We start from the raw sequence: 24883 nt of genomic DNA on the forward strand, positions 1-24883 counted from the left end.
CGGTCATAGTTCTCATGGAAATTGTATGTATTTTACGAATAAACAAAAGGGAAATATTACTCGCGTAATTTTCTTAGCAACCTGGTATATGCTTAATAAACTTATTTTCTTTCAACCTTGCACTAAATTCATATACCAGGTTAACTTACAACCATAATTATTACTTTAATCATTATAATACGCGACCTTGCACAAACGAATTTTCATTCGTCATGATGTTCTGTAGTAACAATATTGTACATGCCAAATGCATGGCTTATCTGTAGTCTCATATGACGAGCAAAGTATGCTCCTATGATATATATTTGTTGTTGTTGTTTTTGATAAATGTTGATATCCTAACTCACCGTCAAACATAAAGCATGCCTAAAAGTAGGCAGCAACGTTTGTGGCTTGCACAATGGCAGACACAAAGGTCCGCTCGTCCGCTTGATGGTAGGAAGTGCTGATTTTTAGTTTTCTGTTAATAATTGTTAATTGTGTCAAGCTGAAAGCGACATTGAAAATAAAATAATTAAAAGATGCAATAATATCGAGTGCAATTTAAATTATTTATGTTTTTGCAAATTATGCAAAAACTATTGAATAATTATTAAATTGCGGTAATTGGGATACCTTGAATTTGCAGCATAGGTAAGGACTAGGTAAGACATAGGTAAGGTAATATAGATAAAACGCTTAGAAGTTTTGATTAAAAGGCAGTAATCAGTAGTCTTGAGCGCTCTGTTGGTCTGTTTTTCTGTTCTCAAGTTGGTTTGTATTTGTTAATTCAATTCGCGTTAATATAAATTTAAACCGTAAGTGTTAAAAAAAAATAAAAAAGAAATAGTAAATAACACAAATGTATATGATAAATTGATTAAGTGAATAATGTATAACAGTAGAAATAAATTAAAATATTTGAATTACTTTAAATTAAATTACTTTAAATTAAAGTGGTGAATAGAGATTGTTTTACTGCCAACAACAATTGTTATTATTGTTGAATTTGCCAACAACAATAATATTGATAATTATTATAATAAAGTGTTTTTTTCAGGCTAATTAGCCGAAACGCTTTTTTATTGTTGTTAAAAATTAAAACTAAAAATTAAGAAAAAGAAATCACAATTTAATTTTGCAATAGTTTTTTTGTGACCTTAGTCAAAGGTCATTATCAGGAAACTAAACATTAGATTCAAATACTAATCAACATATTAATACATAATGGTGGACTAAATGCATAAATGTATATACGAGGGCGGTTTGATAAGTCTGTGACTTTTTGAATTTCCCGCGCTTGCTCAAAATTAAAACTTTGCCCACTGGTAGATTACAGCTGACGGCAGCACTGTTGTATTTGGTGTAACTGCGCGGGAAATTCAAAAAGTTCTAATTGTGAGCATCTCCAAGAAATATCGTTTGCGATGATTATTTTCTTGGTATAGAATTTTCACATTTTCTAAATCCGGCTCATGGAGTGTAGAAATACAATGTAAAGCAAGGGATGTTGTGGCTTCCACACCGACCTTATTTTTTATATTGTGTTTTTTCCAGTCATTCTTGTTTTTCTATTATTTTCAGTCGTCCCAACATATTCTTGGTCACATATGTCGTACCCATCGCATGTGCAATTCATTTGGTATACTACGTTTGATTTATCAAAATTATTTATTTTGTTTTTTAAGTTGGAGTATAGTGCGTTCATTGTTATTCCAGATCTTAGTGTGATATTATAATTTAATTTGTCAGATACCAATATTTTATTAGAAAGTTGTGGAATATGTGTAATACCTTTATATGTTTTGTTGTCCTTATTCCTGATGTCATTCTGAAAGTTGTTAATATTTTTGATAATCTTTACCACATTGGAAGAGGGAAAATCATTTGCTTTTGAAATTCTTCGAAATTTATTTTCTAAATCATCATGGAACGTTGGAACTGATAAAAGTAGAGCTCTTTTTATTATATTTTTTGCTGTATTTTGCACTACATGGTATGGATGCTGTGAATAAAGATTGATGATTCTTCCTGATGCAGTTGTTTTTTGATACCATTTTTTAAAGATGTGATTATAGTGTCTCAACAATTTGATAGCAAAATAGGGAAGCATATTATTTGTTTCTTTTTCCATAGTAAATTTAATATTTTGTGAAAGTAATTCAATATTCTTAGACTTTCATCAATTTTTTCTGCTTTAACTATACTAAACAGGTCGTCAACGTATTTCGTCACGATCTAGGCTTAGAGAACATTTCTTCAAGACTGTTATCTAATAACTCTTCTATAATAATATCTGCTATGATGGGTAAACTATTGAACCCATTGGCATTTCGTTGTGTGTATAGTTTATTTTCGAAAATGAAATAATTATTATCTTTAAGACCAAAGTTTGATATATAAAAAAATAAGACTGTGAAGTTATATAAAAAAAAGATCGATTGTGAGTAAAGGACGCTTAAGAATTATACAAACAAATTTAAAAACAAAACAATTCTGCAAAGCCAAAATTCATTTTTTACGAAAAAAAATATGAATATACTAATATTTTATTCTTGACATTAAACCGCCACCACTATTTTTACAAATTTTGTTACTAACTTGATTGTTTCTGACAAGTTTAAATTACTTTCTACGTTCTGTTTTTGCCCGCACATCTTGAAATGTCGAAGCAAAAATTAATCATTTTTATGTATCTGCATCAATAAAAAAAAACTTGTGTAATAAGTAATTAAAAAAAATGTATGTAGCAGCCCTGAAAGAGCGTAAAAGTGGCACAGGTGTGATATAATTATACTTATTTAATACATGTGACTAAAATGTTTCTTTAGTTAAGATCGAAGTAAACGGAGTTTCCGTTTTCTGCCAAATACTATCGGGTTAGTAATAATTCCGAATGGATGTTCACAAGGTATTAACATGTAAGTAAATTAATTTTAATAAATTCTTCCAAGGGTCCATTTCTCATTATTCAGCTCAATCTTATATTCAATAAAAACTGGCGACCACACACACAAAATCATAAAAATAATAACTATAAAACAACTGCTTATTTTAAAAATAACATATGAAACAACAACAATGCTGACTTAATCAGTCCAACCTTTTTGAAACCGCTTAACTAATAAGTAGCTCAAATGGTGTAGTTACCAAGACTTAAAACTTGTCTATTGTGAACGACTTTTGGAAGTACGTACATAATTTCCAGTTGACTGTCAACGAATGGTTTTGTTAATTATTCGTATTTCGTGTCGTCATTGTTCGTAACAAAAACGTTATTTTTTCTTTTAATTATTTTACTGTTAAAAGGCATGAAAAATTATATTTTATTTACATTCATGTAAAAAAAGTATTCTCACCATTAATTGCAAAGAATTATTATTAATTTTCGAAATTTCAACTTTAAATTTTATTACGTGTTGTGCACATAAAAACTTAACACAATCGCTATTTTGTACAGAGTTGCCATCGAAAGTAGTGCTTATTTTATTAGTTTTTTTGTTACACACTTACAAAAGAAAACGCTTATTGTTTTTTATAAAATTCAAAACTTGTCCGAAATATACAGAAATGATTAAAAATTTATATTTCGATCCCAAATCGATGTATACTTTTATCACAAGTAACCGTTAAAATCATAGTCTTTCATTCAACTCATTGATTATTGCATTTCATATTAATAAAATACTCAAAATAATTTGAATGAAAATCTTATCAATGAAAACAATTAAGATATACATACACTTCTAATAGCATATTCAATTCCTCTGCCCCTTATTGATACGAAATGTTTATTCTTATAGAGAATATCGTTTACGGTGTTGAAAGGAAGCGTGAACTTAGATAATGTAAGAAATGCTGTTAAATTGGCTGTGTAAAATGAAGTTAAAATTGTAATAAATATCCACCATGTAGCAAAGAGCAATCGTGTTGAATCTAAAAATAAACAAATTCATACATATATATATAACTGTTTAATTAGTTATTTAACTAAACTAAATTATATTATAGTTATTTTGTGAAGAATTTGAAGTTAAAGTTTTCTGCATAAATATTTATTTGCACTTAAAATACACTTTAATCAAAATTAAAAGTGAAATACGGTACATTTATGTAGTAATTAACTTCATTCAATAATTCTACTAATTGTTTTCGAAAGTTTTAAATATTTAAAATAACTTTGTGGCACAGCTGCCTTTTATTACACGTTGTAACGACCTTTTCCCGGCCCTATCTATAGCTGGGGTATACTCAGCGAGTATACCAGGGTTCGTTATAAGAAAATTTATCTAAGTAAAATAATAGAGACACTTCTGTTTAAAGTAGCGTTTATTATTTAACAAAAAAATAAGAAAATATAATCAAGTTGTGGAAAGCGATGTTGAAAATGTTGCTAATGATGCAGAATGTTGTAATGATGTTGTAGACAGTGTAGCATGTTGTAAAATGTTGTATGGTGTTATAAATGTTGTGACGATGTTGTAAACGGTGTAGGATGTTGTGAAATGTTGTATGATGTCATAAACGCTGTCACGATGTTGTAAACGGTGTAGAATGTTGTGAAATGTCGTATGACGATTGCTTGCAGTGGTGCGCAAGTTGCTAACCTTGAAGTGAAAGAAATTCCAAATAGCTAATCTCTAGAAACTCTAATATCAATATAAAGCAATACCTTGGTCAGCAAAAGCCAGAAAAGGGTTCCTTCCTACTGTTACGCCTGGCCACGTCCGTCAGCAATTGCCAAACGCTCGTTGTCCACACGCCTTCTGACAGTGTTGGTGACTCGTCGCCCATTCCTCCATCAGCTATGGCCAAATGGAAGTCTGGATGACTAGTTAAATTACCCTACGCCAGCAAAAGCCAAGCAGAAGGTAACTCAACTGGTTAAATTACCCTACGCCAGCATAAGCCAAGCAGAAGGTTATTCAACCATTATCACTTCACCCAAACTAGTTCAGCCATCCACATGGTGATCGTCAGCAATGGCCAAACGAATCAACATATGCCTGGACCAACTAGTCCGAGCTCCCACTATCATCCCTAATAAAAGTGACTTACTTTGAAGTGAAAGAAATTCCAAATAGAAAGATTTGGCAATTTCGCTGCCCTTTTATTTGAAATTCCTTCTATTACATACAAAAACAATAATTATTTTCAAATAAACAAAGTCCCGTAAATTTGTCAAAACAAATTTCTTATTGTTGTACGCATTGCAATCAAATTCAACAAAAATAACTGCATCACATAAAAAATGCGTGCACAATATTTTTCTTAAATTTGTTTATGCAGACAACCAAGAGAAATAGTTACAACAAATTTAACTAATTTTTATTAGCGGCAAAAAAAACTAATCAAAACATATTTTACTTCACAGGGTCATTTGTTTATAAAAAATGTTTGTCTTTGATATGTAATTTACAGGGTCAAAAATAGGTGTTACTGCAGAAAAATTTTATTGAATTTAGAAACATGTTTTTACTAAGTGGGTTTAAAACTCATATTTGACTATTCATTTAATTTGTGGGGTTAAATTTTAGAATAAAATTTGGGCCTTACAATGTTTATTATTTATATATTTTAATGTAAATACGTATATGCAAAAATCCGAGTGCCACTCTTTTTCGTTCGTTTTCGTGTTCTTGACTACGTGTTCAGCTACTCTTCTTCTTCTTGTGTATTTTGTGTGATTCGTGTGTTGTTCGTGTAGTTTCTGTGTTATTTTGTGTTATTTGTGTGTCGTTTGAATGTTGCCATATTGGTCGTCACATCACTCCCCCACTAGTGACTGAGTGGAAGCGATGTTACGTTATATGCAACTGATTTTATGTCGTGAATCTGACAGGTAAACGGTTGACTCTACCGCTGGAGGCACTGCGACTAGGATTGAGCTCCTGCTGAGATGTTTGTAATGGTTGTGCATCTGGGCTTTACTAAAATGATGTAGATCGGGGCAACTGCGTGGTTGGCTCTTTTTCTTCACTCAACAAGTAAGCTGCTTTTACTCTGTCAATGCTGACTTGGACCGGTCGGTCTTTGATTAAAATGATAATAAGTTTACTTGATAATTCTCCCGGGAGTTTAAGAAATGTACCGTATACTATCTCGGCTGCGCTAGCTTGGATGTCGTCTTTGTACACACTTCGTAGAGCTAGTAATATCAGTGGTAGTTCATCTGTGCACCTTTGATTTTGTCTACATTTCAATGTTGCTTTTAATGTTCTATGGAATCGTTCCAGGATTCCGTTCGATTGTGGTGTCGCGCACTTGTGCGTAGATGTTTTGCACCAATCAATTGCGTGAGCTCAGCGAACAACTTGGATTCGAACCGCTTGCCTTGATTTGTGGTGATCTCTGAAGGAATGCCATAGCGTGGAACCTATCCCGTGATGAACGCTGCTGCTACAGTGTGTGCATAAATGTCCATAATAACAACGGGCCACCGGGTAAATCGATCTATGCATGTCAGGCAGTAGTTGTATCCGTATGATAGTGGTAATGGCCCCACAATATCGACGTATACTGCCGCAAATCGCCGATCGGGTACCTTCAAGGTTCCAAGTACAGTTTTGTTGTATCTGGCTATTTTAGCTCGCTGGCATTGTGGACATGCTCCAACCATTTTTGCTACATCCCTTTTTATGTTTGGCCAGATGAATAATTCGCTGATCAGTTTTGCCGTGGCCTTGCTGCCTGGATGACCTATATTGTGTATGGTATGAAAAACTTGTCTGCGGTATTAATCTGTGATCCAAGACCGCGCAAAATCGCACGTAATGAGATTCATGAACTAGGTATGTGTACCATTTTTAGCTGAAGTAAAGTTTCACTTCATGTATGTGTACGAGTGAACTGGCTGTTAGTTCCTTCGGCGAATTCTCTTTTACCGATTCAATCGACTCAAAACGCTAACCACGAAGGGGCGAATATGGTGCCTGAGCGATGACAGTGGTGCCGTGTTTGGTCAAAAAATCGCGTACAACATGATTTTTCCATAGTAAAAATCGCTAAATGCTGTAAACAAACTAATTAACAGATGGCGCACATATTTGTACAATATGTCAAGAAAGGGAGTACATAACAAAAAAAAATTTTGAAAAAGGTCTATTACTTAAGGAGTAGTTAACAAACAACTTTTTGAACAGAAAGTACGTATATGCAAAAATATAACTGCCACTTTTTTCGATCGTTTTCGTGTTCTTGACTACGTGTTCAGCTACTCTTCTTCTTCTTGTGTATTTTGTGTGAATCGTGTGTTGTTCGTGTAGTTTCTGTGTTGTTTTGTGTTATTTGTGTGTCGTTTAAATGTTGCCACAACTGCAACTTAAAAAATAAGTTCAATGAAGAGCAATCGTAATTTAAATGAAATCCAAATAATGAGTGTTCAACGATGTCCATTAGCTACAAAAAACTAAAAACAGCTAAACGCCGAAGACAATTTAAACTCAATTGGAAAAAATTATTATGACACTTGTTCACATCAACAACTTGATAGTGTATCTTACTCTTGGAGTGAACAATGCCGTACGCCACTGGTAAGCTCACCTCATACGCTCACGCCGGGTTCTCTCCAACAAATCTATCAGCGCATTCCTGCTCAACATTAACATGTACTACAAATAGCGTCACAGTAAGCACCTCAAACTGGATAACTTACACCTTGAGTTCTACATCAACCCAGATATTCGTGTCTTCCATTCATGCCTTACTTTTACTTTCAACAACCTCGGTAAGTTCGATCGCCAATATAACAAACGAGATGCCTACTACATCAACTCGCACTATCCGCTCGACATCTGTGCATAAAAAGCAGAATAGTCACAAAACTCAAACTATTCTCCAAATGCATACTCAATCGAAGGGAAATACTCACTCAAAGGAAAACCCAATTAGCAATTCTCTTGAAAACTGTTCAGTATAAAAAATCAAAGTTCATAAAGAAAGTCAGAAAAGAACTCCTTCTAGTCCTGAAATTCATCGTTCAAAAATTGCTGAAACTGAAAAACAAGATAAATTAAATAGTTACTGGCTAGACAATCCGAGCCGTTCTGTAAATAGATTTTCAGTGCTCAAAACAGAAGAAGAAGAAGCTTCAGAAGTGATGCAGCATGCCGCAAAGCATCCCAAACCTCCACCAATATTCAAGTGAAGTAAGTAATTTTGAGCTAAAAGTTTTAATTATAATAATTTGTTACCGGGCTAATTGGTCAAATTTTAATATAAATAAAAAGACTTTAATTTATTATTTATATTTAAAAATCGTTTATATTTTATTTCCGATATTTCGACTATCTTCGATAGTCATCTTCAGGGAAAACTACACAAAATATAGGATGTTCACATTTTTATAGCGGATTATAAAGAAAAATCATACAATAAATACAATAATAATGATGACAACAAGAGAAAAAACAACAATAAAAATACAAAAGAAAAATTAAAATTATAAAAAAAATTTATAAAAAAAACAAAAAAAGCTTTACAAACATCCTGTGTCATTTGTTTATAATATTCCTATAAGCCTGAGCACAGTTGTCCGTATCCGTTTTATAATTGAGTCTTATATTATTGGGCACTTGAAGTATTGAGAGCATTTCTAGAAAGTACCTCTTGTTATGGTTCCTTTCTTCATATAAAATTTTTGCCTTATCAAAATCAGGTTCATGTTTATGCTCCATACAATGCACAGCCAATGCTGTATTGGCTTCAGCACCACTTTTATTTTTTAAACTGTGTTTATGTCCAGCCATCCTTGTCCTAAGCTTATTTTTAGTCGTACCTATATATATTTTGTTACATACATTGTACCCGTCACCTTTACAATTCAGCTGGTACACTACATTAGATTTGTCTTTATTATTAATTTTAGTTTTCGTATTGCTATATAATTTAGCTATTGTGTTTGTTGCCTTATGAGTAATTTTATAACGTTCCTTGTCATATATACTAGAATTCATTATTTGGTTTGACAATTTCGGAACATAATCAATGGATTTATATATTTTTTTGTCATTATTATTGTTAGGTTGGAGCTTTTTACAGGTCTTATTAAGCATCATATTAATAATCCTTACGGGGAAGTCATTCTTTATTAAAATATCACGCACTATGTTCTTTTGTTCATTATGGAAAATTTTGTCACTCAGTACTAGAACTCTTCTAATAAAATTGGATGCTGTATTTAAAATCACGTGTTTAGGATGATTGGAATTATAGTTAATTAATCTTCCTGACGCTGAAGACTTTTTATACCATTGAAAGTGAATTTGGTTATTATGTCTAATTAATTCAACATCTAAATAAGGAAGCCTGTTATTCTTTTCTTCTTCTATGGTGAATTTTAAATTTGTGTGAAAAGAATTCAAAATTTGAAGTATTTGAGTTATTTTATTTTTGCGTATTATCGCGAAGATATCATCTACATACTTCGTTAATAATCTTGGTTTATATTCATGGTCATCCATACACTTTTCCAATAATTCTTCCATCACGATGTCTGCTATAATGGGTGATAACGGTGAGCCCATTGGCATGCCTTTACGTTGTTTATAAATTTTGTTGTCTAGCATGAAGTAATTATTTTCTTTAAGACAGAAATTTAAAATTTCGAAGAAAAGTGATTTAGTAATCTTAGTGAATGTCTTAATTATATTCCACTTCTTTTCCAAAATTTTAATGGCTAGTTCAACCGGTATATTCGGAAATAAGGATACTACATCAAAGGATACCATTATTTCATCATCGAATATATATGAATTACTGACCTTATTTTTGAAATCAATTGAGTCTTTAACATTATAAACCGAATGTATGGTCAGATTTTTTAAAATTGACGCTATATATCGACACAATTTGTATGATGGTGAGTTAACTGAAGAGCAAATAGGCCTAAGTGGCATATTTTCCTTATGTAATTTAGGTAACCCATATATTCTAGGTGGGTTGGCTGTATATGTACATAATTTTAGTTTTTCTGTTTTATTTATTATTTGATTATCAAAAAGTTTTGTGACTATTGTATTATTTTTAGTTTGTAACGTTGAAGTTGGATCTCTTCTGAGTATTCGGTATGTCATAATATCATTTACTATATTTTTAATTTCTTTGTCATAATGTTCTTTTTTTATAGCAACTGTTTTGTTGCCTTTATCAGATTTAAGTATTAAAATGTTTTTATTCAGTTTTAAAAATTTATTCGCTTGTTCCACTGTGCGCAATATGTATTTTTCCATAGGAGAATGTGTTATTTGTCTTTTATACCTTTCAACCATACCGATAAGTTGTGTTCTCGCTATTTCTTGCTCTTCTTTATTTTCTAAAGTATTAATGCAGTCTTCTCCATCTGTCCATCTGCTAAAAGTTTTAAACAATAAAAAAGTAAAAACCCAAGCGAAAACCACTGAATCTTATATAACAATAGTAAAGCAACTCGAATCGAAAAAAACTGAATTTTATACCTACAAGCCTGAAGGTGAACGAAGTTTTAAAGCTATTTTGAGAAACATGCATCCATCTGTCAACACCGTGGACATTAAAACAGCTTTGTCGGATATGGGTCATAAAGCTATAAACATGCTTAATATGAAATACAGATAATCGAAAAAACCAATTCCGCTTTTCATTGTAGAATTTGAACCTAATCAAAGTAACAAGGAGATCTACAGCATAGAAAATTTGATGCATAGTCATTTAAATATACAAAAACCTTATGCTTTCTCAAAACGTGCGCAAATATTACATACTGCGCTACTTTATACGAAACCTATTAAATAATGGGATCTGACACTTTTTATGCAGTATATGTATATACGCAGAATTAGAGTCGTCAATTATATTGCAGAGTTCTATTTCAGTCTGTAACAAAGAGTAAAATCACAGTTTCTCCTGGCCTTCCAGTCTTGCAAAATTCAACACTTGGATGGATTGTCAGTGGCAAGATTGCATCAAATACAGACGTTTTATCAAAGGTTTTACATGTAACTTTTGGCGGTGAAGGATGTTGGTAATAATTTACCGGTAGGTGATGCAATTCAATGCAGAATTGTGGAAAAGAGCAAATATGCAAAGCGTCGAAAGCGAAATCAAAAACGAAAATGGCAATGGATCAGACATACACTACGCAAGTCGAATTCCTGTACCGCTAAACCAGCCCTAAAATGGAACCCACAGGGTAGTCGCTGGTCTGGCGCTCCTTCAAGAACATGGTGACGGACAATTGATGCCGAATTAACATCAGCGCGCTACTCATGGAACGACAACTGCACGGCTGCTCCAAATAGAATAAGGTTCAGAGCAATTGTTAAGCCCCTATGCTCCCTTGGGAGTTAACGGAACAAAGAAGAAGAAGAAAAACATGATGCAATTGAGCTGTTATGGCGAATGAATGAGGTAAACACAGATATGAGGACATTATCCAAAGAAGAAAAACTATCAGAATCTCACTTTGTTCAGAATGTTCATGTAAGGTTGCCGTTTCTGGAAAACACATTAATGTTAGGGCAATCTCAAGAAACAGCTTGCAGACGGTTTGTCAGTCTTAAACGATGACTAGCAAAAAATGATGTATTGGTGGATTCCATGTTAACTCCCAGAAATTTCATTCCCCATAAATTATACTAAAACCTGACAGTACCTCTACCAAATTTCGAATGATATTTGATGCATCAGCTAAAACTACATCAGGATATCGCTAAACACCATAATGAAAAATAGACCGACAGTTCAAAAAATATGTTTTTAATTTTGATAAATTTCGATATAAACGGATTATATCGATATCGAGTAAATGGAGAAGTAGTCCAAATTCAACAATTCGATATTATCAGCTCAATACAATTACATATGGGAATCGAGCAGCTCCTTATCTGGCAACAAGAAATCTGCAGAAGATAGCATTTAAAAACAAGGTGAACTGTGCATTAGGAGCTCAAATTCTGTGTGATAATTTCTACGTTGATGATGACCTCTGTGGATCAGACAGTTAATTAACGAATCCACATATTGAAGAAGAATTATTTTTATCTATGGAAATGGATTGCAAAGCATCCCCGACTTTTGAAAAACATTTCTCAAGATGATCAAGAGGTAAATCAAGATTTTACTAATGATAATAACGATTCAATCAAAACGCTGGGATTATTTTTGTTACCCAAAGCGGATTTATTTGGCATTAAGGTTAAAATGGTTACTGAATGTATAATCACGAAGATAGTCGTTTGTTCTGATTTAGCAGTACTATTTGACCCACTTAGTTTATTAGCGCTAGTAATAGAAGAGATGAAGATTTGTATTCAATACTTATGGCAATTGAAATTATCTTGGGATCTTCGTACAACATGGTCAACATATAGAGAAAACTTAGGTACTCTTGAAAGCTTTAAAGTGTCAAGACACATCCACAAAACCATGGTGCCATTATCAACAAAGCAACACATTTTTGCTGACTCATCCGAAAAGGCATTTGGTGCTGCAGCATATGTCCGAGCAATTTTAAAGGATGGTGAAATAAACGGCGACTATTATGTGCGAAGTCACAAGTAGTATCCCACAGGAAACAAACACTACCACGAGTAGAGCTGTGTGCTGCAGTCCTTGCAACGAAACTCTCAGCAAGGGTCAAATCTATCTTCAGGAGAAGAACCAACCAGTATTTTTGTGGACTGATTCAGAAATTGTGTTGTCTTGGATCAATTCACAGTCCTCATCATTTCAAACATTTGTAGCTAACAAAGTGGCAAAAACTCAAACATTAACTCTCTCTGAGCAGTGGCAAGATGTTAGGTCAAAGAACAACCCAGCTGATATGTTATCCAGAGGACTTTCAGCAAAGACGTTCTCTACATGCGCGTGTTGCACAGTAGTGTAATTGGTCCTGATTATGTGGTTTAATTCAAAAAATATATTTTGGATATCGTAGTCATGTTTGATATCGGCAGAAAGTAGATGAAATTCTTCAACACTGGCTGAAAAAATTAATGTTATATATATAACGGTATCACCATAGCACGGTTCAGAATTTGCACATTTTTTCATTCTTACGATGTGTCAAGAGTGCGTTGCATATTTTTTTTTAGTGATTTCAAGTGCTAATTGAAATAAAATTTTATTAACAAGTAAGTATTATCAAGCTCAGGTATTTTTCTAATATTTAAATGTATTTGCGATTACAAAATATGTGTATAAATAATTAAAAAAATTTATTTGTTATAGTCTTGAAATTACATGTATTTTCAGGAAATAAATAGACAAAGTTATTTTTGAGTAAAATGTACTAATAATTCCAAATTATACGTAAAGTACATATATTTGACTACCATGTGGCAAAAAATTAATGTGCCCTTTTGTGCCTTTTCTGAAATATTCAGATTTTAGTGCTGCAATGTCTGCGCCAATTTGCTCACTGCGATTGATAATTATTGCATGTAAGCAAACATTGTTGGTGTAATGTGTCTGTTTCTTCTTTTGTTTTGTTTTTGTAACAATAAAAGTGATGTCAACGTAGTTTGCGAAAGGTAAAAGGGGAAAAATGTGATTTCTTGAAATTATCTGATAATAAGAAAATGTCTTCTTTTTATAGGAACCTTATTAAACACTATTTTCATTTCACGTCAGACGCTGTGTGATATTATGAAAAACTCAGGGTTTGAAGAAAAATTTAAATTCTTAAAACATGAAATTAAAAATCGTACTGATGCAGCAGATGAAGGCACAAATTTGGAAGAGTTTTTGAAAATTTTTTTTTAGATATTTTAAAATACGTTGGACAAAAGCTCACAGAGTAGAAGATCGCTTTCTCAAATTTAACCGTAATTGGTTAGATTCATCTATAAGATTTACTTTTGATAATAAATGTAAACGCGGTCGTAAAGAAGAGAGTGATGTATCCACTAGTTACAAAAAAACCAAAATTCTACGAGAGAATTTTGTTACCAATTTTGTTATCTTGTTACCAAGATAAATTTAAAAGCTACAGGAAATGTTGAGGGTTCTAAGTTGGTATACGAATTATCAACATCTTCACCAACAAGAGCAGTAAAGTATAAAAAAAAATTTAAATGAATCAATGGAAAAAGGCAAGAAAATCACAAATGAAAAAGCTTTGGCTATAAGTGTTGACGCTCTGTTAACGGGGCATCAATATATCATCATTAGGCAGGCTGCTCCAGATCGTTTCCGTCATATTCATCGGTACAGTCAGCTAAAAAACTTTGTTATCCTCATTCCGACTATATTAAAATAACTGAAACCTTGGCTGAAGTTAAGTTAAAAGCACTTCTTGACCATACTGTGGAGCGTCTCGTACTACTAAAAAATTCCGTCATTGTTACTTTATGTGAAAAAGAATTAGCAAATTTTTGTTTACAATCTAAGTGGAGATTTGAAGGAAGCTTTGGCCATATCTCATTTAAACAGGCGTTTCATGAACCAAATAACAGCGATGCTGCTATTTTCATAACATCGTTTATACTATTAAGGTTACTTTGTGGTGACAAAATTATTTGACAAAACCCGAAACCGTCTTCTACCAGATTTTGTAGACCCTTTAAGATCTTTTTTTAAAAAAGAATGCGCAAGCGTTTCCAGTGCAGAAAAACAAATGATTGAAGAAGAGGTTTAAAACATTGATAAGTCTATTGTGGTATTCAAAAACAAAACTGTTGAGGTGAGACATAATTTTCTGTTAACAATGGTAGATGGAAAAGTATGCAATGCCTTCACCGAAACAACATCAACTCAGAAGTGTTACTTATGCGGTGCAACAAGTGCAAAGTTTAATTCAATTGATGAAATGATTGCTAAAAATGTTGAAACTTCTAGTCTTAGTTTTGGGTTGTCGGTATTGCATGGGTGGATAAGGTTTTCTGAATGTCTACTGCATATCTACTACTTTATTATATAAATTACCCATTAAAAATGGCAAGCAAAATCAGAATACGATAAAAAACCTGTCATGGAAACAAAGAGATATATTCAAAAAGACTTCAAAGATAGAGCTGGTTTAATCGTTAATCAACCAAAACCCGAATTTGGTAATTCAAATGGTGGGAATATAGCCAGAAGGTTCTTTCAAGAACGCAGAACTATCGGCTGAAATCACTAGTGTTGATTTAGATTTAATAAAAAGGATGCATATCATATTGATTGTTGTTTCTTGTGGCCATGAAATAGAAATTGGAAGGTTTCGATGTTTTGCACATGAAACTGCTAGACATTTTGTATCGATATATGCTTGGTATAATATGCCTCCTACGCTACATAAATACTTTATTCATGGTCCGGAGATAATATCGCACGCTATGTTACCAATTGGCCAATTAATGGAGGAGGCACGAAAAACCACGTAAATGTAGCAGAGAAATTACCAATTACGATATTTTGAATAGGTTTTTTTTTAACCTATTTTTAACCTACCTTTAAATCTTTAAACCTTTAGAAAACTTAATAAAAAAAGTTACACACATACCACCATTAGCTTTAGATCTTCTAAAATCACTACCTATAAAAATTACTAAACCCAATCTATCAGTGATGATGATGATGATAAAGGAGTAAAAGGAGGCTTCGAAGCCTCATCATTATTATAAGATTCTAAACACCCAATGCTGATCCCATACAATGATTCACTGGCAAAATTATTATTCGTTATGGTCCGTGAAGGAAAAAAGCACTGTGGTCATCAGGTACTGTTGAGTACAGTACGATAACGTTTTTGGCCGCTTAAAGGTAAATCAACAGTACAGGTGACGGTTCGGTGATGCATGCGGTGCAACAATGAACGTTCGCAAGTATACCAACAAATTATGGGAAATCTACCAGAGTAACTCTCGCAAAACCTTTATCAATGCTGGACCAGACAATTGCGGACCATTTTGGATCCATTACAAAGTAAGCGGTGAAAGGTATTGCTGTCTTTTGGTATCTTGCCCCGAAGACGGTACATCTCGAGTTAGTGACTGATTTGTCAACAAATGCTTTCATTGGAGTATTAAACCAATTTATAAGTCAACGAGGGCGCTGTTTGAATATATACAGGGAATAACGCAACAAACATCTTAGGCACCAAAAATCAGTTAGCTGAACTAGGGAAAAGCGTTTATTTTAATAAAGGGCAAGAATCAATAAACTCTGCCCGCAGTATCACAGGAATAAACTTTCATTTTATTCCACCAAGAGCTCCACACTTTGGCGGACACTTTGGGAAGTATCCGTATAGTCCTCATAATATTTGTTACTACGCGCGTTTCAACGGCATCTTTGCATTAACTGTAGGATACTTATTTATTAGAAACACATATTACTGTCACGTTGAAACCTAGTTTCCCAGTTAAAACATCATCTTTGGAATCGTTGGTCTAACGAATATTTGATGGAACTGCAACAACGTAACAAAAAGAAAACACTTTCTGACAACATACACTTAGGAGACATGGTTATAATCAAAGAAGACAACGTTTCAGTGATGCAGTTGTTGTTAAGTTTTATTATGTATGTTAAGTTTGATTATGTATTTATTGTATTTAATATAATAACTGTTAACTTTTAATTTCCTTAAATATATTTTTATATAATAGTTGTTATTTAAATTGTTTATAAATGTTTATCTAAACCGCATTGTTTTACGGTTGTATACTGCGTGTGTTCTTCTTGGCTTTTGGCGGCAAACTCTCCTCATCACACATGACAGCTTGTAGGCTTTTTCAGTGTAGGCAATCTTGGTGAGTGTTCAATATAGGCGAATTCTCAATATCCCCCCTCCGTAAATCAATTCGATTTACCAAATGGTAAGGCGGCAATACGGTTGGCTGGTCGACGAACTAGACCTGCTGCAGTTTTTACTTCTACTATACGGACTTGACCATACTTGGCTGGGAACACCTGCGTTATGCGTCCTTTCTGCCATTGGCTTCGCGGCAGGGCTGATCACAAACTCTAACTAGGTCATCAACTTGTAGTAAAGGTGCTTTAGAGTACCATTTCGGGCGATGCCAAAGCTGTGGTAGATATTGTATTACCCATTTTTGTGCGATTCGCCACTGTTTGTTTAAACACATTTTTTCGTCGTACGGCTGTGGCGTCTGAGTGAAGTTGGTACATCCTATCAAGAAGTGATTTGGTGTAATCGGTTCGGAGTCTTCAGCTATAATAGGTACATCAGTAAGCGGACGAGAGTTTATTATATTTTGTAATAACCTTTCTGGCCCTTTCCAAGGCCGGGGTATACTCAGGGTATACCAAGGTGTTAATGCAAGATTTCCAAAATTTGCGAAAAAAAATTGTGTTAGATTTATATGTGGAACACAACAATTTAGATTATACTCTTCACCTTATTTATCATTTGAAAGACCTACAAGACTATGATAATAAAAAAAAATATTACAATTATTTCTATGTTCAGTATTTTTTCCCTTTATTTACAATTCAACAGAACAAAGCGAACTTGCTAAATAAAGAATAACATGATGACTAAAATAAACTGTCATTTAAATAAATTGTCGAAGTTAGAAGTAAATTACGATTTAAATGCTTAATTTATATCTAGGAAAAAAATATTTTCTTCTCCATATACTACTATAGAAAGATTTCATTAACAATGTACTTTAGATTTTTTTTTTATAAATTTCCTTCTGTAAATATTTAAATATAAAAAAAAAATAATAAGAAAAAAAAAACATCTAGGAAAAAAACAAGAGGTACTCACCGCAGTTGTTGAGATGACGTCACCGCTCCTCTGCTGTACCTGTCTATGTTTGTAACAACAAAAAGAAAATATTCAAAATTGACCTTCCTATGATTTAAATATTCACAAAAGGAGCGGGGTAAAAAAAAAACTACTATGTCCACTAATAATTAAGAAGATAGATCACACAATTTACATAATACATATAAGCTTAATTATTACTTACTTATTATTATTAGCTTAATTATATCTTCAAAAAAAATCCAATTACACCTAGGTTGTCTAACATTTTATCTTCACATTTACTCCATAAAAATTTTATATGTATTATATTTCTATTTATTAATACTGAATAATAATATTTTAAAGGGAAAAAAATATCAAATGGACTTAGATTATTTGCTTTGTTAAATTTACCATTGTTTCATCAAACAAAAAAAATATAATTAAAAATAAAGCAACTAACAATTCATACATATGAACATATAAGTTATGCAAAAGAAACTATTTAATTTAATATATATTTCAGAGGCTTAAGATGGAAGTTGAGCAGTTAAAAAAAGATAGAGACCTGGATCGAAAAGAACTCAACAAAATAGTTATAGAAAAGAAGAGGCGAAACTTGATAGTGAAAGGCATGGTTAAAGAAGAATCGCTAAATAACGCATTCAAAAAACTATGCAATGATAAGTTGGGGCTTTACGATATATCAATTCAAAATACGCGATTAATGTTCGAAAAAAACAATAAAATGAACATCGTCGTAAGTCTTGATACCACTGAGATGGCGCAGCAGGTGCTCAGAAGTAAAACAAAACTGGTGGGTTCAAAGATATATATTGAGAGAGATTTGAGTGAGGTGCAGCTTCAGAAAAAACGGGCTTTGATGCAGTTGATGTCGTTGGACAATGGTCAAAAGGTATCTGTACGCAATGATTCCATTAGGATAGACGGCAAATGGATGTACTTCAACAGCGCAGGTATTTTAGTAAATAATAAGCAGCCAGCTAATGACGTTCTAAAAAAAGTTTATGGTGATAGAATAGATACTTTAGATTTAAGCTATAGTTATTTATTGGAAAAATCAAAAAACTAAATAGTTCACAATCTGCATATTTAAGATATTGTGAACACAGAAATAATGAAACTGAAAATATTAATGGTCATATAGAAAATAATGTAGAGTTAAAAACAGAATTTACTTGTAAAATCTTATCATATAATGTAGCAGGCCTTAAAAATAAGCTAATATATAATGATTTTTTTAACTATTTAAATGATTTTGATGTATTTTTATTGTATGAAACTTTCTTAGAAAATGAAGTAGACTACATTGTAAATAAAATTAAAAATCATGTTTCATATTGGGTGCCTGCAACAAAAGAAGCCAGCAGGGGGCGTGCCATTGGTGGAATGCTCTATGGTATTAAGAAAGAAGTGTATGATAAAGGAATAGCGCAATTTAATAAGATGGCTAATTTTATGGTGGTTGAGCTAAAATTGGAAGATCAAAAGGCCTACATTGTTCCAGTGTATATAAATTGTAATAATTGGGATGCTGATTTCACCGACTTAAGGGACGCACTATATGATATAGACAATATGAATGCGATGGTTATAGGCGATTTTAATGGAAGAATAGGAAATGCACAAGCTATTGAGTTTATTCCAGAATTACCCCAAGGAAACGCAAAGTTACAAAGAAATGCAAATGCTCTAACTCTAGATAGGAACGGAAAAAAATTAATACAATTGTTTAATGCTCTAGGGCTCACAGTAATGAATGGTAGAATTAGTGACGATTTAGAGGGCGAAATAACATTTGTGCGTGGTGGAGCAACGTCAACAATTGATTATTGTGTTTTAAAAGGTTTTTTTCTAAATATTATACAGCAACTTAGTATACAAGAGAAAATCTATTCTAACCATCTACCCGTGGAAGTAACGCTTAAATTAAATCATATAAACTACTGCAAAAATATGAATCTACTACCTAAGCTTAAATGAAAAAAACAATATTTGAACTTATATCAGATTAATCTTGACCAATTATTGAACAGTAATGTAATGTGTGAAGCTACAGCTGATGAAATGATAGCAGCACTTACAACAGTAATAAATGAAGCTGCTAGTCCATTTCAACAAGGGCCAACGAAGAGAAAACGGAATAAAGATTGGTTCGATGAAGAGTGTGAAATTGCAAGAACAAACAGTTTTAATAACTTAAAGATGGCGAGAAAAAGGGGCCTAGTCTCAGATTGGAATGAGTATAAGACAGCCAAAAACGGTTACAGAATTATTTGCTATAATAAAAGAATCCAACACACTAATGATCTTGCCTTATCATTATCATCAGTAAAAGACTCCAAAAGCTTTTGGAATAATATTCTAGGTAATTCTCAATTCTGGTGTTCTAGGTACTTATTTTGAAAAACTTTTAAACACAACGGAGAATATAAGTCGTTTTAGCTACGCAGAATGAATTAGACAAAAAAATCGAGGTAGGTGAATTAACAGAGGTTTTAGAGCGTTGCAAAGAAAATAAAGCGCCTGGTGAAGATAGAATTCCAGCAGAATTTTTAAAATTTGCTTCAGCTAAAGGTATCACAAGGATTACAGAGATTTTCAACTACATATACGATAATGCAGAAGTACCGGGATGCTTTAAAAATTCAATAGTTTTTCCACTATTTTATCCGCATGAAGTAAAAAATTATAGAGGAATATCATTTTTAAATTCGATAGCAAAAGTATTTACAGGCATATTACATCAACGTCTGCAAAGTTGGGTTGACGATAAAAAACTACTTAGTGAATTTCAAGTAGGCTTCAGGCGAGGTTACTCAACTGTGGACAATGTTTTTATACTGACAAATATTGCAAAATTATACGTTGAAAAAGAGAAAAAATTGTACGTGTTTTTTGTAGACTTTAAAGCCACATTTGATTCTATTGGCAGAGATGCTATGTTTTATAAATTAAGTAATTATGGTGTATTTACAAAAATGCTAAACATACTGAGGGCGTTATATTGTAACACGACTGCAGCAGTATGGGATGGAAACAGTCTTTCTAAGTGGTTTTCTTCGAACACAGGAGTAAAACAGGGTTGCTTGATAAGACCTCTTCTTTTTGCGTTGTTCATAGACGATTTAAACAATTATCTTTCCGAAGGTATCTTAATAATTGGTACATGTATTAAATTACTATTATATGCAGATGATTTAGTACTTATGGCGGACTCACCTTTAAAGATGCAAACTATGATCAATGAATTATATTCCTACTGTATGATATGGAAACTTAAAGTAAATATTTCTAAATCTAAAATTATGATATTCAAAAGGAATTGCAGAAGGCTTATGAAAAATGAAATTTGGAACTTAAATGGTGAAGCGTTAGAAGTAGTGAAGGAATACAAATATTTAGGAGTTTGGATCAGTTATAATGGTAAATTTAATGAACATCTCAGTAAAAAGTTAAGTGAAGCCAGAAAAGCAATAAACTCGTCATGGAAAGTAATTTTAGGAAAAAATGAGGTTGCGCTCTCGGTAAAGTTTCAAGTATTTAAAGCGGCGGTAAGATCAATCCTCTTTTATGCAGTACAGGTATGGGGAATAGACGAATTGAATGAAGTAGAAATGTTTCAAAGGTACTTCATAAAAAGAATATTCAAGTTACCACAACGCGCCCAATTATATGATGCATTTTGAAACAGGATTGTCAACTTTATATATAGAGACGCTAAAACTGCATTTTAAATATATAAATCACGTCATGAATATGAGTGACAATAGACTTCCTAAAATTCTGGCAAGGTTCCTCGCAAATACGAAGACAGGTTTTGTTGAAAAATGGCAATCACTGGCTAATACGCATGATGAGGTATTGTTGCTCGAAAATAGAGAAGTATGGCGTTCGTGGCAAAAAAACTATTGATAAAAATTATGCCGAATGAAAGAGCTAAATTTACGTTGGCAGCAAGGGCAAGTGATTATAGACATGCTTACAAAAGGTTGGAATATGAATTACGCGATCGGAATTATTTTAAGGATGATTATACTATTGGAACTATCAGCCAGATTTTTAAAACTCGGGGCGAACTCCTTAAGTTGAACTATAGACCATATGTGCAAGTAAATTCAACACATTGCTCATTATGTAATTTAGACCAGCCAGAGGACATAATACACTTTATTGGATTATGTCCAATTCCGAAAGAAATGCGCTACAAATTCTATAGGAAGCACACTCTTACAGAGGAGGAAATAATAGAGGCATTAAACGGGGAAAATTGGACCGCACTCTCTGGCTATGTTAAAGATGCAATTAATTACAGACATAGAATAATAAATGAAAATTTTTAGTTTTAAATAAAATAGAATAAGAACAAGAAAAATATTTACAATTTAATATTATGTAAAATATACTTTAATTAGCTTTAGAACACTTCATTATTAGTTAATTAATTTGTTGGCAGACGGCATTTGGCCAAGGCATAGTTCAATAAGTAACAATATTATAATGTGTAAATATTTTGTAATTTATTTTGTAATAACATTAATTAAAGTGTAAGATTAGTTTTAAGATTAAAATATTGTATTGTTTTTGAACTAAAATAAATAAAAAAAAAATACTACTATACTACTATATATTTCATATATAAAGAGAGATAGGAAAAAAAAAGAAAATATTTGTTCGCTGGTGCTATGTGCCAGGAGCGACGTTGTTGTAGTTGTGGTAGCGGCTGCTAGCGTCTGAATTGTTAGTGCTGTTGATGATGTTGCTGGCGCGGTCGCGTTGTGTTTTTTTTTTTTTTTTAAATTCTGCTTAGATGTTTTAACCAAAAGAATTACGAAAATAACCCTGGTTTAAAGTCACCAACTAAACCAATGATTTGAATTTTCGTTTTTTTTGTTAAAAAAAATGAAGGGTTTTATCCTTTTTTTTATATTTTTGTTTTTATTTCCAGTTAGTTTATTTCGTCCTTTTAGGATTTAATTATTTAATTTTATGAATTTATATTTTTTTCAAATTTTTCCTTTTTTTCTTTTAATTTTACACGCAAGTTTAGTTCGACTGGAGTCCACGCTAAGTTGTAGTTGACATGTAATCTTAACTTTGCGCCACTTTCTATGAGGATTGTTACCTATTTTAATTTACTCGTATTACTTCTGAATATCGTGGTTTTGGAAATTATTTGGTTTTGATTTCACCGGTTTTCTATATTCAGTGTTCAATATTCAAATTACCGCACAAAATAAACAGCACTTATTTCGGGGATATTTAACCGAACAGACAAAAAGGAAAATTTATGCTTTTATATTACTTGTAGTTTACAGAAGTTTTTTTTATTTAGTTTTTAGTAAACAGCACTTATTTCGGGTATATTAAACGGAACACACAAAAGGAAAATTTATGCTTTTATATTTCTTGTAGTTCACAGAAGTTTTTTTTGTTAATCAAATCCAGCCCAAGAAAACGCTGTCACTCGTTTTGTACATTCCGTTTCAAATAAACGAACCAAAAGAAGACAGTAGCTTCCCTGACTGCTCCTTTTATTCCAATTTTTTTTAACTGTCCAAATCAAAATATTTCAGTTAGCCGTTTTGCGGTCAATGAACTTAATTAAGGTTTTCTACTTCGAGACTTACGAAAGCTTTCAATTACTTTGTTATTGAGTCTCTTACCTTGAACTGTTTACGCTGCATTCTCAGCTTTTCCTATTACTCGCTGCAACTTTTGGCGATCAAACGAAAATTATAACAAAACAAATTAAAATGACATTTCTCACATTGCAGGTTTTTGTTAGGATTTTTATAAACATGTTTGGATGTCAGTAATTTTTTTCTTTTTTTTATTTTTTTTAATTATTTTTAAAAAGAATTATTTTAAATAAAGTTGGACGGATACACAGAGAAGGTATGTTAATATTACTATTTTATTGATATAATATTCCTTATTTTATATAATTATTCTTTCTTAATAAATTCAGCTTACATCGAGCATTTTATTCCACCCAGAACTCCACTGAAGTTATTACTGTGAACTAGTCGTGAGCATTCGAGGTAATGCCCATGAAATATTTATCATTCAGTGGTTTTAATTATTTACTTATTCCAGGTCTTCATCACTGTAAGATCAATTTTATTTTTACTTCAAAAATTGATCATTACAATTTTCAGCTTCAATGAGTACACTGCGAAGTGTCTCGACTCTTGGTATGGCATTCTTCAAAGTGTGGCATAACAGACGCTTGACGATACGAATTGAACGTTTCCAGCAACCATCAGTGCTGAGGTTGACAGGGCAATTGAAAATCCACTCGATGTAGTTGTTAGAACCCTCCTGTTGGATGCGATCGGTGTCTAACATTTTCTCGTTTGATCGTAATTCTTTCTGCGCCGCTATAAAGTTGGTACCATTGTCATATCGAATGCGAATTGGAGTACCACACCTGTTCACAAAATTTCGCAAGCTAAGAATGAATGCGTCCGTTGACAAGTTTTCAACAATCTCCAAGTGGGTGGCTCTTGTGGTAAGGCAGGTAAAAATTGCAACCCATCTTTTTTCTTGTCGGCGACCAATGGCGACACCAACAGGACCAAACAGGTCTACACCAGTATATGTGAATGGGCGTATAAATGGTGTGACGCGATCTTTAGGTAATTGGCCCATCAATGGCGGTAATGGTTTGTCTCTCTCATGTGACAGGTTGAGCATGTACGTTGAACGTTCTTTATGGCCTTTTTGACATGTGGTACCCAAAAACTTTGACGAAATTCATTAATAGCCACGGCTGTATTTTGGTGATGAAATTGTTCATGAAAATAGCGTACAATTAATTCTGTGGCGATATGATCGTGTGGCATCAAGATCGGGCGTCGGGCATCTAGTGGCAGGTACGTGACTTCATCAAGCTGTCCATGTAAACGTAATGGTTCATACTCGTCCAGATATGGCTGTAATTTGAAAATCGAGCTACGCTTTTGAATGTGCTTACCTTCATGTAACTGGTCGTTCGCGAAATTCTCTTTTTGAACAATTTAGAATATCTTTAATTCGGCTTTACGCAATTCATCTACAGTCAATGATAAGAATGGCGGCTTCTCTTTCAGCATGACTTGGCGAAAGCGGCTCTCAACCTTCGGGGCATAATTTTTACTTATCAGTGAAGGCTTCTTCAATTTCAGTGTCAGTAACCAATGTCACGCTAGTTTCTTGATGGCT

The 24883-nt window shown here is 32.8% G+C and overlaps 3 protein-coding genes across 3 annotated transcripts in view; 2 read left to right on the plus strand and 1 right to left on the minus strand.

Annotated features, from left to right (window-relative positions):
• The window catches only part of LOC119673332, a 190539-nt gene extending 186644 nt beyond the window's left edge, over positions 1-3895 (minus strand). The window contains exon 1 of the mRNA XM_038084595.1: positions 3722-3895. The gene's annotated coding sequence lies outside the window, so the exon portion shown is untranslated. The remainder of the gene's footprint in view (positions 1-3721) is intronic.
• Positions 3896-12156: 8261 nt separating this feature from the next.
• LOC119689208 lies at positions 12157-12516 on the plus strand. The gene has a single exon (XM_038103990.1). The coding sequence runs from the start codon at positions 12157-12159 to the stop codon at positions 12514-12516; it is 360 nt and encodes a 119-aa protein (XP_037959918.1).
• A 2146-nt stretch (positions 12517-14662) lies between these two features.
• On the plus strand, positions 14663-23706 carry LOC119689217. Its single transcript, XM_038104001.1, has 6 exons — positions 14663-14812; positions 18183-18633; positions 18969-19594; positions 19688-20045; positions 20123-21305; positions 23649-23706. Exons 1-6 carry the CDS (start codon positions 14663-14665, stop codon positions 23704-23706), a joined length of 2826 nt encoding a protein of 941 aa, XP_037959929.1.
• The last annotated feature ends 1177 nt before the right edge of the window (positions 23707-24883 follow it).

Source organism: Teleopsis dalmanni, chromosome 1 (assembly GCF_002237135.1).
Source record: "Teleopsis dalmanni isolate 2A chromosome 1, ASM223713v2, whole genome shotgun sequence".
NCBI classification, from domain to species: Eukaryota; Metazoa; Arthropoda; class Insecta; order Diptera; family Diopsidae; genus Teleopsis; species Teleopsis dalmanni.